Raw genomic sequence first — 15,453 nt, 5'->3', positions numbered from 1 at the left:
TTAGCTGCCAGTTTTAGTTACTTTTCAGTTCAAGATTTAACATAAAAACATAATTAATATGAAATGTTTGCTAACATGTTTTAAATTGAACATCATAAGAGTATATTAAGTAGTAAAAATGAGCCCTACCATGGGAAAATTAAAGCGGTCCGTACATAAATGCATCAAAAATAATAATCCAGCAATATATTTTTAGAATATATGAAACAATCTGAGTGGGTCAATTCTGCATAATGAGTACTTTTACTTTCGATGCTTTAAGTACATTTTGATGCTGATACTTCTGTACTTTTACTTCAGTAAGTTTTGAATGCAGGACTTTTACTTGTAGTGGAGTAATTTCACAGTGTTGTATTAGTACTTTTACTTAAGTAAGGGATCTGAATACTTTTTCCACCACTGACTAAAAGTAACTGAATTTGAAAACAAAAAAATCACAGCGAAATTAAAACTAAAACTAATGAAAAATCCAAAACTATGATACCTTGTTTAGAATAAAGAGGCCTTCACTGACTCGGTTCACACACACACACACACACACCTGCTGCTCACACACCTCGTCCTGTCCAATCAAAATACCCAATTACAAAAAAACTAAAACTAACACTAAAACGAATTAAAACTAAACTAAAGCTAAGCATTTTCTAAAAAAAAACAAAACAAAAAAAACAACAACTAGCAAACTCACTCTAAAAACTAACTAAAATAGAATAGAATAGGTCTTTATTTGTCATTGTCACATGTACAACTAAATTCAAAGTGCTCTCCAGTAAGTGCAACATTTAAGAGTCTCTAAAAATATATATATAAAAAGAAAAAAAAAATGTACAATTCAAAATACCCAGTTTAGACAAACACATAAACACACCCAGACATACATGCATAGTCGCACAGGAAAAACAACAACAACAACAACAAACAAACAGCATGAACACACAGTCGAGACAACAGTAAAAGTAACTGAATTTGAAAACAAAAAATCACAACAAAATTAAAACTAAACTAAAACTAATGAAAAATCCAAAACTATGATACCTTGTTTAGAATAAAGAGGCCTTCACTGACTCGCTTCACACACACACACACACACACACACACCTGCTGCTCACACACCTCGTCCTGTCCAATTGCCGCTCCTGACATGACGCGTCACGGCTGAGGCCAAACCGACCGGGCTTCATTCCTGCAGTCTCATCAGTAGAGTCGCATGGCGTGGCGCAATCCAGCTCCAACCCAACAACACCACAGCTGAATACCAGTTGTGGCTCCAAACATAGCAGCATTACGCATGCATGGCCCTTTGTTCCTGCTCTCAGTCGACTTCATCACTGTAGGATGGTGCTGCGGCTCCACGGCACCCAACATTAACGGACAAAGTTTGATAGGACAGCAGAGCACAACAGGTAAGAAGCTGTTTAATCCTGCATGAAACCAAAGTTGAGCTGGTGGCTGATAATGTCGGAAATTATTAAAGTATGTGTATGTTGTGGTCTGATAAAAATGGACCAGGGACTAATGATAATAAGTGAGACAAACGAAAGGTAAATTCGGTAAAAAAGGTAAAAACAACGTTTTAACATTGATTTTTTATTTATTTTTATTGTTATTTTGTGGTGGAAAAATCCCCAAATACATAGATTTGTGATTTATTCTAAAAAATAAATTAAAAAAATACATATTATATATGGTTTGCCATTTGTTCCATGAATTTCCCTCTAATACCTGTATAAAGTGTAATTTTAATAATATTTTAACTTTGAGACTGAACAGTTGCAGCTTATCTAAAACATTGCTATAAAACGATGTTTTTTTTTATTATTTTTTTTTTTTTACTGAATTTAATAGTCAGTTTCTTAGCTTTATTTAAAAAAAAAATAATTTATCCATTCGGTGTCAATTTAATACAGAATTGTTTAGAGGCCTGTTCTAATCAGACACAAATGCTATTATATCACAAGATCAAGTAGTTCCTGAAGTTTGGAAACCTTTTAGTCTATAATATGAACTTATCAAATGCCTTCGAAATGATGTCACCGCCTCATTTTACATGTTGGAAATGTGTATGTTAATATATTTTTGTTCAAGCTGAAGATTTAAGGTATCCGTGTATCTACTGAGTCTGATGCTCCAGTTAGAGTAAAAGTCAAACTGAATGTCTGTAAAAAGACGTCAGACGGATCACAAGTCAAAAGAACTTGTTTGGTGAGGAGCAACACCTTTTGACTGTTCTCTGGAGAACCTGTTGGACCAGTGCTGGGTGGGTGAAGGAAGAAGGAGATGGCTTTTTAAACTGGCATGCCAGCTTCAGTGAGACACTGGGTGTGTTTAAACTAACGTCTTCTAGTTGGATCTTGTATGTTAATCTGTGACCCTTTTTACAAACAAGTCCTCTAATCCAGCTATTCTCAACCTTGGGGTCGGGACCCCAATTGGGGTCGCGAGATGATTTCTGGGGGTCGCCAAATCATTTTGGAAGTCAGCTCTGTCTCCACTGTGTTAAAGTGTCAATGTGTTTTAGTCTTAATGTCTTTTTTTGGTCAATTTGTGTCTTTTTTGGTCATTTTGTGTCTTTTTTTGATAATTTTGTGGTCAATTTGTGTCTTTTTTGGTCATTTTGTCTCTTTTTTTGGTCATTTTGTTTCCTTTTTTTGGTCATTTTGTGTCTTTTCTGGTCATTTTGTGTCTTTTTTGGTCATTTTGTGTCTTTTTTTGGTCATTTTGTGTCTTTTTTGATCATTCTGTGGTCAATTTGTGTCTTATTTGGTCATTTTGTTTCTTTTTTGGATGATCTTAACTGTGCTTGTGAGATTCTGTTCAGTGAGCGAGGGTCGCGGACAACATTCATGTTAAATTGGGGGTCGTGACTCAAAAAGGTTGAGAACTACTGCTCTAATCTAAACCATATGACCACATGTTGCCTGTTCCTGCCCTCTGATACGACCTACAGGAGGAAATTAGTGCCCATATTGGAGGCAGAAGATCAACATGCCCTCATACATTCTTCATGCTTAACACATTTAAATAAATGCACTTAACTGCAAGAAGTGAGGTAGTTACATTGATCATGTAAAATGTGATGCACAGAAATTAAGTTACATTACTAATGAATGTATTATACCAGTGATTCTCAACCTTTTTTCAGTGATGTACCCCCTGTGAAATATATTTTCAGCCAAGTACCCCCTAACCAGGGCAAAGCATTTTTGGTTGAAAAAACAAAAGGCTTTAAAACAGAGCGCTGTGTCATCAGTGTCTGATTTATTAAACTGTGGAACTGAAACACATACAAAATTCAAACATTTGAAAAAAACAAAACAATTTCAAACATTTTAAATGTTTTTAATACATGACTAAATTTATTGCAAATATATTCCTCATCACTAAAAGGTAGTGATTCAAACTAATGTAGTAAAAACAGTGACCTTATAACCATTTAAAACTATAACTGCTACGCTTCAACCACGACTCCATCTTTGAGTTTTCAAGTGATTGACGGGTGATGCCAGGTGGCATATGACAGGTTGGGTCCAACCATCCTGGTATGGGGGAGACTCTGGGTTTTTAGCCGCAGGGGTACGTGTACCCCCATTTGAGAACCACTGTATTATAGAACTGAATATGGCACTGCTGTTCAGCCTTGCAACCAGTTTTTCCCAGTGTCCACTGACAATATAGAAGCTAAAAAGCCCACAATGTTTGTCTGTAAAACTCTTGACAGAACACCTGACTCTTTCTATAAGGAATTTCAGAAGCATGAAGTTTTTATATTTGTAAAACTTTCTTCGAGCCGGGAAAAGTGATATGAAAAAATGACATAGAAAAATACAACAAAGAAGTTACACACTGGACACGAATGGATGTATCTTGGTGTTTGATCTAAGCGGGCCGTGTAGATCTTTATACTATATATACAGTATATGGGCTGTAATAAGCTGCTGTACAAACGAATGATGGGGACTTATTTGGACAGAGGACAATCTCCTTTTTACTTTTTGTTTATCAAGCCATCTATGGTGAAAAAGTAAGTCCCAAATATATATATATAGTATAAAGAGCAACACGGTCCGCTTGCGGTGCGCAGGATCAAACACCCAGAGATTTTCGCCATTCACCGGGAACAATCTCCTTTTTACTCTTTGCTACTCAAGCCATCTTTGGTGAAAAAGTTAAATTCCATGTGTTGTGAATCTAAAGATTTGTTGTTGTTTGTCCTTTCAGGTCAGCCATCTTTACTGATGTGTGTTAGAAGAGGAAAGAGAACCAGACAGAGAAAATCTTCCTTATATTCGTAACCGTCACTTGTCCTCCAGCCCAACCATGAGGGACAGACTGAGCAACCTGCAGGAAATGTCCAAAAATGGACACGTGGAGCAGATGGAGTACGCAGAGTCCACTGTCTCCGAAACCTTCAGCAACGTGGACCTGGAGGAGGAGTTGTCCCATGAGGCGGTGGTGTTTGACAACAGCCCTGCTCTGGAGGGAGTCTTCACCCAGTCGCAGGACATCCACAGAGAGGTCCAGCTCATCCGCCTGGAGGTCAAAAGGCTTCGAGAGCAGAACTCTCGCATGCTCCAGGGCGTCACCACCATGAGCACCATCAAAAGGGACTCCAACGCTATAGGGGCTGATATAAAGTCTCGGGCTGAGGGTGTGCTGGCACGCCTGCAGGACATGGAGGGCACGGCCCACAAGCTAGAAGAAGAACATGGCGCCAATTCTGCAGTCACGCGCATAGCCAGAACGCAGTACGCTTCCCTCAGCAACACTTTCCGCGACGCCATGTTTGACTATAACGAGGCCGAGATGAGCCATCGGGGGAACTGTAAAGCTCAGATCCAGAGGCAGATGGAGATAGTGGGACGGGAGGTGACGGGGGAGGAGGTGGAGGAGATGATCGAGAAAGGCCAGTGGAACATCTTTAACGACAACATCATGGCCGAAGGCAAAACGGCTCGGTCGGCTCTGTCGCAGATCGAGAAACGCCACCAGGAGCTGATCGACCTGGAGACCCGGATCCAAGGCATCCATGAGATCTTCCTGGACATTGCCATGCTGGTGGAGGAGCAGGGCCCCATGCTCAACGAAATCCAAACCAACGTGCAGAAAACAGACGAGGGCATACAGGAAGCCCTGGTCAAACTGGGCAGAGCCAAGCGTCACCACGGCAACAACCCCTTTAAAAAGATGTTCTGCAGCTGTTTCCCATGTGTTGACTAATGACTCTAATGTACACAGATGATGGAGGGAAATTATGTAATGTGCTGTCCAGATGAAGAGAAGTGCAACAGTTTACCTTCAAAGTCAAAAATAGATACTTTTTCCTTTACCTGTAGTGCTAGTTATCAATCCAGGAGTTTCAGAATGTACCACCTGGTACTCAAGATAATCTAAAGTACATGAACTACTTCTGACAAGCACACTGCAAAAAAGGTGTGTCTAAAAACAAGATAAAAACACTAAATCTGAGGGAAATGATCTTGCTGCATGGACAGATAATTTCACTTGACAAGATTTCTTAAATTGATTGTTAAATCTAGAAATAAGCATCTTGAACACTAAAAATAAGAAATTAACTCTTAAAACAAGATAAATGATCTAAACTTCTGAATCTACAGGGATTTTTTTAATCCAGTGCACTCTGCTCGGGCCAGTTCATCGCTGCTTGCAGCTTTAATTTATCTTTATTTAAGAGTTAATTTCTTATTTTAAGCGTACAACATGCTTTATCCGAGATTAACCAATTGAGGCCTAAAACGCCTGTAAAAACTGCCTGTAAAACATGCCTGTAAAACCTCTGGGCGATTTTGAAAGAAACCCCTAAAACCTGAAGTTTTTCTGGAAATTCAACAGAAGTGTCAACTCTTCTACTAAATAATAGATTTTTCAGCCTCTGTAGCAGATAGAAATGAAATTCAAAAAGTATTTGAGAGCTTATACAAATACTACAAAACGACGTATCCGCTTTCCAGGCTTCAATGGGTTAATAATCTTAGTGTTTTTATCTTGTTTTTAGACGCCCCTTTTTTGCAGTGTACTGTGGATTATTTTGAGTGAAGGGTAATAATTTCTGAGAAGAGATATCACTGTTGACTGTTTTAGATGTATTTTTTTGGCAAAGTGCCATCTGGTTGCAAGGTCGACATCTCTTAAGATATCTCCAACTTATATCGAGACACACAAAAAACAATCTAGTTTGATATATAGCACTACAGTTAAGAGGTAAAATCTGATTTTTTTTTATTTTTAGGTGAACCCTTTAAGGACCTTAAACATCTTCTGTATGTTTATTAGTACAAGTCTTTATCAACACTGCACTGCAAAAAAGTTGTGTCTAAAAACAAGATAAAAACACTAAATCTGAGGGAAATGATCTTGCTACATGGACGGATAATTTCACTTGACAAGATTTCTTAAAGTAAGATTATTAAATCTAGAAAGAAGCATGTTGTACGCTTAAAATAAGAAATTAACTCTTTAAAAAAAGATAAATTAAAGCTGCAAGCAGTGATGAACTGGCCCGAGCAGAGTTACCTGTAAATTATTTGTTTCTTACCAAGATAAAAAAAAAACCTTTAGATTTAGAAGTGTTGGATAATTTATCTTGTTTCAAGAGTTTTTTTTATTATTTTAAGAAATCTTGTCAAGTGAAATTATCTGTCCATGCAGCAAGATCTTTTTCTTCAGATTTAGTGTTTTTATCTTGTTTTTGGACACCTTTTTTTGCAGTGTGTAGAGCTATTGCATGACAACACTTTTCCAGGAAGTAAAACAGACAAAGTTAGTTTTAACCTTTTTTCCTAAACCTTTGTTGTACTTCCTCGTGTCTACAGTTAGAGAGAACAATGCTTGGGTAAAATGTTTTAAAACTGTATTAATCTATTGTTGTCTGTCGTGTTTGTATGAGAGGTTTGAGACAGGTATCTCAGATCAGAAATAGTTCCACCATGACTGAGGAGTGATGCAGCCTTTAGGTAAATGGTATCTGGAAATATTGTTTCTGTTTTTATTGCCTGCTGATTTTCCACATCAGAGGGATTTACCAACTTACACAATGCAATGACTGTCAGAGACATTTTCATGAAAACTGCAGAAAATTATTTAAAATACGGTATACATGTTTGTGTTTGTGATGCAGTCAACTGCCCTAATAATAATAATGATAAAAAGATTGAAAGAATTGTTAATTTTATGAAATTGTTGCCTTGATAAAGTCATTCAGGTTGAATAATTTGTCACTACATACCAGTGCACTTGTACAAATGGTGATGAACAGCTGAAAGAAATTGTAAAGTTTAGTGGTTCTTGATGAATAGAAAACATTTTCTGAATTATTCTATATTAAATTCTATATTGACCACTTGTCTTGTACTTACTATTTCTTCTGAGGAGACCAGAAACTGAGGAGCAGCAGCAGTTTTAATAGGATTTATTGTCATTATAGTCTTAATGTTCAATTGATGTACCATAATCTGTCACTTTTTACTGATATTTTATGACTATATGTGTGATAATACTTTTCTTCTGTGGTGTCATGTATATTACATAAATAGTTATAATAAAATCTGCATGAGTCTGGCTTTATTCTTGTCAGAGTGTGGAATTCACATCAACATATGACCATAAACATCTGTTGAGATGTATTTGTTAAACATTAACACATTTCTTTTGGCAAAACAGGTTTAATGCAATGGTTTTTGGCCTATTATGCTTCTATAATGTCTTGACTATTGGATGGATAAACATACACAATACACATTTATTTTTCATTTTACTAAGCTTTGTCTATTTGTATGTGTAGATTTCTCCTAAATTCACCAAAAATTTGCATTAGATAATGCCTCATTTGCATATTTTAACAGTTTCAGAAAATGTGTAATATAAAAAAACATTTGTCCTAATATAAGTATTTTACTGGGGAAGTTTCATGGTGATATACACTACCGGTCAAAAGTTTTAGAACAACCCAATTTTTCCAGTTTTTTATTGAAATTCAAGCAGTTCAAGTCAAATGAACAGCTTGAAAGGGTACAAAGGTAAGTGGTGAACTGCCAGAGGTAAATAAAAAAAGGTAAGCTTAACCAAAACTGAAAAATAATGTACATTTCAGAATTATACAAGTAGGCCTTTTTCAGGGAACAAGAAATGGGTTAACAACTTAACTCTATGGAGTTTTGGGCTATTTTGTCCATTTTTGAATTCTTTTCATGTCTTTGTAAGTAATTTTGTGTCTTTTCAGTCATTTTGTGTCTTTTTTTGGTCATTTTGTGTCTTTTTGTGTCTTTTTTTAGTCCTTTAGTCCAACATAAAATGTGATTTTGAATCTTTTTTTTAACTTTCAAAACACTATCATGCTCAATAAAGAATTTTAAATGTTGCAAATGTGCATTAATTTCAGAGTACACTGAGACATTAAACTGCATCATTTTCAACTAAATCCTGGAAAAGTTGGTGTGTTCTAAAACTTTTGACCAGTAGTGTTTATTAATTACATTTTTAACCAATTTACCGATTCTCTCTTAACTTTTAAAAGGCAGTTTTCTCAAAATGTGTGTTGAGAGAAATCTCTTCACTCCAGCAGCCCTTACATTCACCAGACTTTACAGTTTCATTCACATTTATAATCTGAAGGTTTTTACAGAGAGTGTTTGATCATATATGATAAATAGCCTGGTTTATAGAACATTTTATACCTAAAAACATGATGTTCGCTCTCCAGCGCAAAAGGCCAACTATTCGAATCAGACTGCCTGTTGGAGGTCCTGTGGGAATACTTCAGCAAATCACTTTCATATTTTCTGGGGCTGTCCCTCTGTGGCTCCATTTTGGAGAGAGATTCTTGGGGTCCTGGAGACTGTTTTTAAAAAGAAAATGCTTCTAAACTTCAAAGTCATGTACCTATGTGATCTGGACGGACTTGACTATGCTAAGCGGGACAAATACCTTTTGAGAGTGTTGTTAGTGGGGGGAAAAAAAGGCTCTGACCAGGAAATGGCTCAAGAAAGACAAACCGACAATAAATGATTGGATTGATGTAATTTACAATATATATGTTATGGAAAGAATTACATTTAAATTAAGAAACCAAACTGATGTTTTTGAAGAGAACTGGTCAAAATGGCTCAGCTATGTGTTAACTGTAAGACCTGATTTCATATAGATCGCAAAGATAAGATCAAACCCTCTATTAAGATTATTATTATTATTATTATTTTTTAATTACTTTGCTATTTTCAAGCAGCATCCTTATATTTTTATGTATGATGTGCTTATGTCGACTGCTGTTTTACTTAATGCACAATCCTCCCCTTGTTATGTTATGTTTATGTTTATGTTATGTTGTATGTTCTTGTGCCCACTGGCACTTACGTGTATGTTACTAAGAAAAAACGAACAAAAAGTAAATTAAAAAAAAAAAAAAACATGATGAAAATGTATTTTTTTTTATGGCCGTTGATGTTATTTTCAGATTGATGGAGTGATAAAAATGTCCCCGTGTAAAACCCTTTGACTTTAATATGTCAACTAAATAAAACAAGAATTTTGAACCTGTCTTTAATAAAATAATACCTTGTCTGCATATTTAAACCTAACTTTTTAGAAAACCTGTAATACAAAAGAGTCTCACTGTACAAGAATGTTACAGGAATGCTGTTTTACCTAGTCGACTCTACTTCTATGTGTGAAAAGAAAACTAAAAAATGCATCTTCCTTGAAGGAAGTAGTGTGTTGTTGCAGTGGGAAGGCCTGTGTGTGTCACCTGGTCAGGGGCGGCAGTCACACACATGCTGAACACAAAGCAGACAGACAACTTCCTTCAACAGAATATAAAGATGTGTTTCAAAGAGCCTCGGACAAAATAAACCGGACATTTTGAAGGGATTTACTTGATTTCTGCTTCTGTGGGAACTCGTCACAAGAGGTAAAAGACACTTTTGAGTTGATCTTTGAATGATTTTTCACAACTTTCTTGGGTGATATGTGAAGCAGAGGCACCTGGAGACAAGTGGATGATTGGATTTAATTAGTGCAGACAGATATAGGGCCCAGCTAGAAGAATAAGTTTCATTATTTTATCATAAATTGTGACAGCTTTTAAAAAGTACCATGATTTTTTGTCAGTGAGGAAAGTATGAGGAAATTGTTTTTATGTATGAGACTGTATGAAAGAATCATTGGTAGAGATTTAGACACAATTTTTTAAAGTTTGTGCAGCATGTTGTTGGCAAAATCAATGTAACTTAATTAATTAACTTACTTAATTAATGTATACCATGCAACACTATCTAGACTAGAGGAAATATCTGGTTTTTCAGTATGATTGTGTCTTCCTTGTTCCTGGTTGGAAAAAACCCTTTAAGCTGTGACTGCTTTTGTTCTTGTTCACAGAAAACAAAGATAAACTGGCCGGTCATTGTTGAACTTCTATAATAGAGACGTGAGCTTTGGGTGGCTGATGGATTTTCCCTGATTAAATAACTATAAACCTGTACATGCTGTCTCACCAATAGTTTTATTAAGTATTTAAATAGTATTTTAAGTAATTGCCATTACTCTTTCATATATATTTAAACATATCTACAAATTAGATTAGATTCGACTTTATTAATCCCACAGCGGGGGAATTTCTTTGTTTCAGCCGACCACAAAAATTGCACACAAAATGATTTCCCATTTAGATAAAGATAAAAAACAAACAATCTAATAGAAAAAGACATTTTACAATACACTATATACAACTTAGTGCAAATTGTGAAGAGAAAAGGTGTACAAAGCAAATTAAAACATACAAACAAACAATATACAAGAAATAATGGGAGAGGAGGCACCATGTTTACAGCACACAAACATCACATTCATTCTTTAGATCAGTGGTTATCAACCTTTTTTCAGTGATGTGAAATATTTTTTTAGCCAAGTACCCCCTAACCAGGGCAAAGCATTTTTGGTTGGGAAAAAAAAAAAAGACTTTAAAACAGAGTGCTATGCCATCAGTGTCTGATTTATTCAACTTTGGAACTGATAAACGCATACAAAATTCAAACATTTGAAAAAACAACAACATTTCAAACATTTTAAATGTTAATAATCCATGACTAAATTTATTGCAAATATTTCTCATCACTAAAATGTAGTGATTCAAACTAATGTAGTAAAAACAGTGAGCATATAACCATTTATGGTGATGCCAGGTGGCATAGGACAGGTTGGGTCGAACCATCCTGGTATGGGGGACACTACGGGTTTTTAGGAGAATTAAATTGAATAGCCTACTGAATATAAAATTCATTTTATGAACTTATACTTATATTTTCTTAAAAGATTAATTAAATAATTATTTTTAAAGGATTTTTGCATGGATGCTACTTTTTAAATGTATATTTTAAAATCTCACGTACCCCCTGGAGTGCCTTCACGTACCTCCATTTGAGAACCACTGCTTTAGATCAGTAGTTCTCAACCTTTTTGAGTCGCGACCCCCAATTTAACATGCATGTTGTCCGCGACCCTCGCTCACTGAACAGAATCTCACATGCACAGTTCAGATCACCCAAAAAAGAAACAAAAATGACCAAAAAAGTAAATAAATTACCAAAAAAGACACAAAATGACCAAAAAAAGACACAAATTGAATTTAAAAAAGACCAAAAATGACCAAAAAAAGGAAAAAAAAAAACCAAAAAAGAAATAAAATTACCAAAAAAGACACAAAATGACCAAAAAGGAAACAAAATGACCAAGAAAGACACAAATTGACCACAAAATGACAAAAACAAGACACAAAATTACCAGAAAAGACACAAAATGACCAGAAAAGACACAAAATGACAAAAAAAAACCCCCACAAAATGACCAAAAAAAGACATTAAGTGACCAAAAGACGAAAACACATTAACACATTAACACTTTTAACACAGTGGAGACAGAGCTGACTTCCAAAATGATTTGGCGACCCCCAGAAATCATCCCCGATTGGGGTCCCGACCCCAAGGTTGAGAACAGCTGCTTTAGATGACAATGGCAGAAAAATTGTGTCTTCATGGCTCAATGACAAATGCCAAATTGTTGAATCTATTTATTCTAATGCAGCTTTAAAGAAAATGTCAATTCCTCCAGACTGTGACCCATTTTCTTCACCTGTCACTTAAAGCATTCATACTCTTAATTATTAACTATTAAGACAAAATCTTTTTTTTGTTTTATTTTTTTTTACTGTAAATGTGGGTTTTTAACACAGGGTTATATGGGGATGACTTGCTTTTGGAGCTTGAGTAGAACTCAAGTGGTAACATCCAGGCCTGAAAAGTGAAGCCAGTGTGGAAGTGCCTTAAACCTGCATTCTGTCTAATGGCCAGCAGGGGGCGACTCCTCTCACTCTCACTCACTTTATTACCCCATTAAACATTTTCCTAATGAGTTTATGGTCTCAATCAATAGTTTCAAGTCTAATTCAATACAACATGATGTTCATTTTGTAAACTATGGTCCATTTACCACTTAAATGGACAATAAAGCAGGGTAGGCTTCAAAACAGTAGTCTTCTAAGTGGTTACTTCCACCTCTTTTATACATAGTCTAGACGGATTTCAGAAAAAAGGCCTACTATAATAGGTGAGGAGCATTTATGGGTACAAGTCAGGAACCAACCTATTTTACATATCTCAAGGGTGCTGAGTCCAAAAAAAATGGTTCCCAAGCGAAATTTTGAGTTTTTGACCTTCTAATTTGTATCAAATGGCCACCAAATTGCCCATCCTGCAGTCATTGGACCATTTCCCCTTAGTTTTTTTGTAAGTAGGCAATCAAAGATAAGGAAATTAAGTCTGGATCTATAGTCTAGGGTCAGAGCAAGAATATAGTGGAGGCTCAGTGTCTTTTTTATGCATATATATATATGGAAATTACCAACTGTAACATTTACAAGTGATATTGATTGAATATTTATGTCGGCCTTAAAAAAATGACATAAATAATGCTTAATTTCACCTTAAAAGTTGGTATTTTGCATATATATATATATAAATATATATATACACATAAAAAAGACACTGAGCCTCCACTATATCCTTGCTCTGACCCTAGACTATAGATCCAGAAACTTAATTTCCTCATCTTTGATTGCCTACTTACAAAAAAACTAAGGGGAAATGGTCCAATGACCAACGGCCGCCATTTTGATATGCAAATGAGAAGGAAAAAAACTCAATATTTCGCTTGGGAACCATTTTTTTTTGGACTCAGCACCCTTGAAATAAGTAAAGTAGGCCGGTTCCTGACTTGTACCCATAAATGCTCCTCACTTTCACTTTTTGGACAATTCCGTGTAGACTAACAGTGTTTGCACTCTTACATTATAATTTTCATCGATTTGACAACCTGGTCTCACAGAAATCCGTGAAATAGCCACGGATTTCATTTAACTCAAAATCCGTGGAATAGCCACGGAATCGCTCAAATTTCCGTGAAACTGACACGGATTTCGCTACAATGCAAGTTAATGACAGTCATATCCCGTGGCTATTGGTTTGTTCCAAGTCACGTGACTTTCAAGGTCCCAGCGGTCAGAACAAAAAACATGGCGGACAGTTCTCTCATTTTTAGTGAAAAATCAATATTTTGACTTAGTTTCTGCATAAAAATGGATTTTGATCACATTTCTAGCCAGAAATATATGTTTTATTTTCTAAATATTCACTCAGTGAATGTACATAATCACTTTGTATGTTGGAATAGCCACGGGATATGACTGTCATTAACTTGCATTGTAGCGAAATCCGTGTCAGTTTCACGGAAATTTGAGCGAATCCGTGACTATTCCACGGATTTTGAGTTAAGCGAAATCCGTGGCTATTTCACGGATTTCTGTGAGATCATGTTGCTATCTGATGATCTGACAGTATGTCTTTGTACTACAGGCAGAATGCGGGACAGGCTGGAGAGGCTGCAGGACATCAGTGAGGAGCAGGAGGAGTGCGAGTCAGAGTTCTATGGACAAGAGTATGATGTGGACAAGGTGACTCTGTCTCAGCAGGCGGTGATTTTCGAGAACACCTCACCTATTGACAACCTTCTGAAGGAGGCCCACGCCATACGCAAAGAGATCTCCTTGCTCCAGTTAGAGGTGGAGCGTCTGCGCATACAAAACGAGCGATTCGCCACCTCCGTGGGGCGTCTCACTCTACTCAAGAAGGACTCTGACTCCATCGCCAGGGGGATCCAGCAGCGTGGTCAGGCTCTGTATGTCCGCCTGCAGGCTCTGGGTGAGAAGAGCAGCCAGCTGGAGGAGGAAGACGGTCCCAACTCCGCCGTTAGCCGCATCGCCCGAACACAGCACGACACGCTGGCCCGGGCCTTCCAAGCCGCCATGAGCGACTACAGCGAGGCGGAGGAGATGCAGAGGAGCACGTGTCGGGGGAGGATCCAGAGGCAGGCGTCCATATTGGGCTCTGAGATCACTGATGAACAGCTGGATGAGATGGTGGAAAAAGGTGGCGAGGGATGGGCGGAGCTGTCCCACAGCCTGCAGACCGACGGTGCGCGCTCGTCCAGGTGGGCCATGTGTGAGATCAAAGGTCGGCACAAGGAGCTGGTGGAGCTGGAGTCCAGGCTGAGGGAGATCCATGAACTGTTCCTGGACATGGCCATGCTGGTGGAGGAGCAGGGCTCCATGATTAATAACATTGAACGGAACGTGCACGGCACTGAGGAGTACATCGAAAAAATCAACGTTCACATCAAGAAGGCCCTAGAGTACAAGAAGAAGAATCCTCTTCGCTGGTGTTGTCCCTGTCTACCCTGCTGGAGACACAATCAGACTTTTTAAGGCTGAAATTGACTTTATGTAATTTTATGGATGATTGAGAAATGAATTTTTTAAAATTTACCTGTGTAAAAGCGAATAAATGTTATGCAAAGTATTTAATTCATAGTAAATATAATCGTTACAAGCACCCCCATTAGCACAATTTGGAGTTATCAGTTGACTTGAAGTTGATCTATAATAAAAATAAAAGTTTTGTTATTTGATTGGTCAGAAAATGTATCTTATTAAGAATTTGTATGTGCATGAGAGAAGTTTACATTTGATTTAAAAGGATGCTAAATTTAAATTGAAACAGTTAATGCTGTTATAATACATTAAAATCAGTTTGTTGGTATATTTTATGTATACTATATATATATATATATATATATATATATATATATATATATATATATATATATAATCAGAAGTTACAGAATGACTAACATAAAGCAGAATTCAATGTTTAAGATCAGGCGTACAGTGACACCTAGTGGCAACTCCATAACATTACAATCTGACACAGACTTAATAACATAACATAATGCCTGACCCAAGAAATAATGACCAGAAAATGCTAAATAATTAAATTTTTTTTTTTTGAAAAAGGACACTTTATTTGCCCGTTTTAACAAAATGTTTTCTTTAATGAT

The 15,453-nt window shown here is 36.6% G+C and overlaps 2 protein-coding genes across 2 annotated transcripts; both read left to right on the top strand.

Annotated features, from left to right (window-relative positions):
- Nucleotides 1-1,313: 1,313 nt before the first annotated feature.
- Nucleotides 1,314-5,286, top strand: LOC131990853 (syntaxin-11-like). The gene is made up of 2 exons (XM_059356032.1): nucleotides 1,314-1,403; nucleotides 4,219-5,286. The coding sequence occupies exon 2, from the start codon at nucleotides 4,318-4,320 to the stop codon at nucleotides 5,215-5,217; it is 900 nt and encodes a 299-aa protein (XP_059212015.1). The 5' UTR covers nucleotides 1,314-1,403; nucleotides 4,219-4,317; the 3' UTR covers nucleotides 5,218-5,286.
- A 4,467-nt stretch (nucleotides 5,287-9,753) lies between these two features.
- On the top strand, nucleotides 9,754-15,024 carry LOC131990852 (syntaxin-11-like). Its single transcript, XM_059356031.1, has 2 exons — nucleotides 9,754-9,919; nucleotides 13,914-15,024. The coding sequence occupies exon 2, from the start codon at nucleotides 13,919-13,921 to the stop codon at nucleotides 14,819-14,821; it is 903 nt and encodes a 300-aa protein (XP_059212014.1). The 5' UTR covers nucleotides 9,754-9,919; nucleotides 13,914-13,918; the 3' UTR covers nucleotides 14,822-15,024.
- Nucleotides 15,025-15,453: the final 429 nt, after the last annotated feature.

Source organism: Centropristis striata, chromosome 18 (assembly GCF_030273125.1).
Source record: "Centropristis striata isolate RG_2023a ecotype Rhode Island chromosome 18, C.striata_1.0, whole genome shotgun sequence".
Taxonomy (NCBI): domain Eukaryota; kingdom Metazoa; phylum Chordata; class Actinopteri; order Perciformes; family Serranidae; genus Centropristis; species Centropristis striata.
This window is presented reverse-complemented; position numbering and strand designations above follow the sequence as displayed.

Bases quoted from the DNA above. Each gene is read 5' to 3' on its own strand.
- LOC131990852 (XM_059356031.1), top strand. From the start codon at position 13,919: ATGCGGGACAGGCTGGAGAGGCTGCAGGACATCAGTGAGGAGCAGGAG.
- LOC131990853 (XM_059356032.1), top strand. From the start codon at position 4,318: ATGAGGGACAGACTGAGCAACCTGCAGGAAATGTCCAAAAATGGACAC.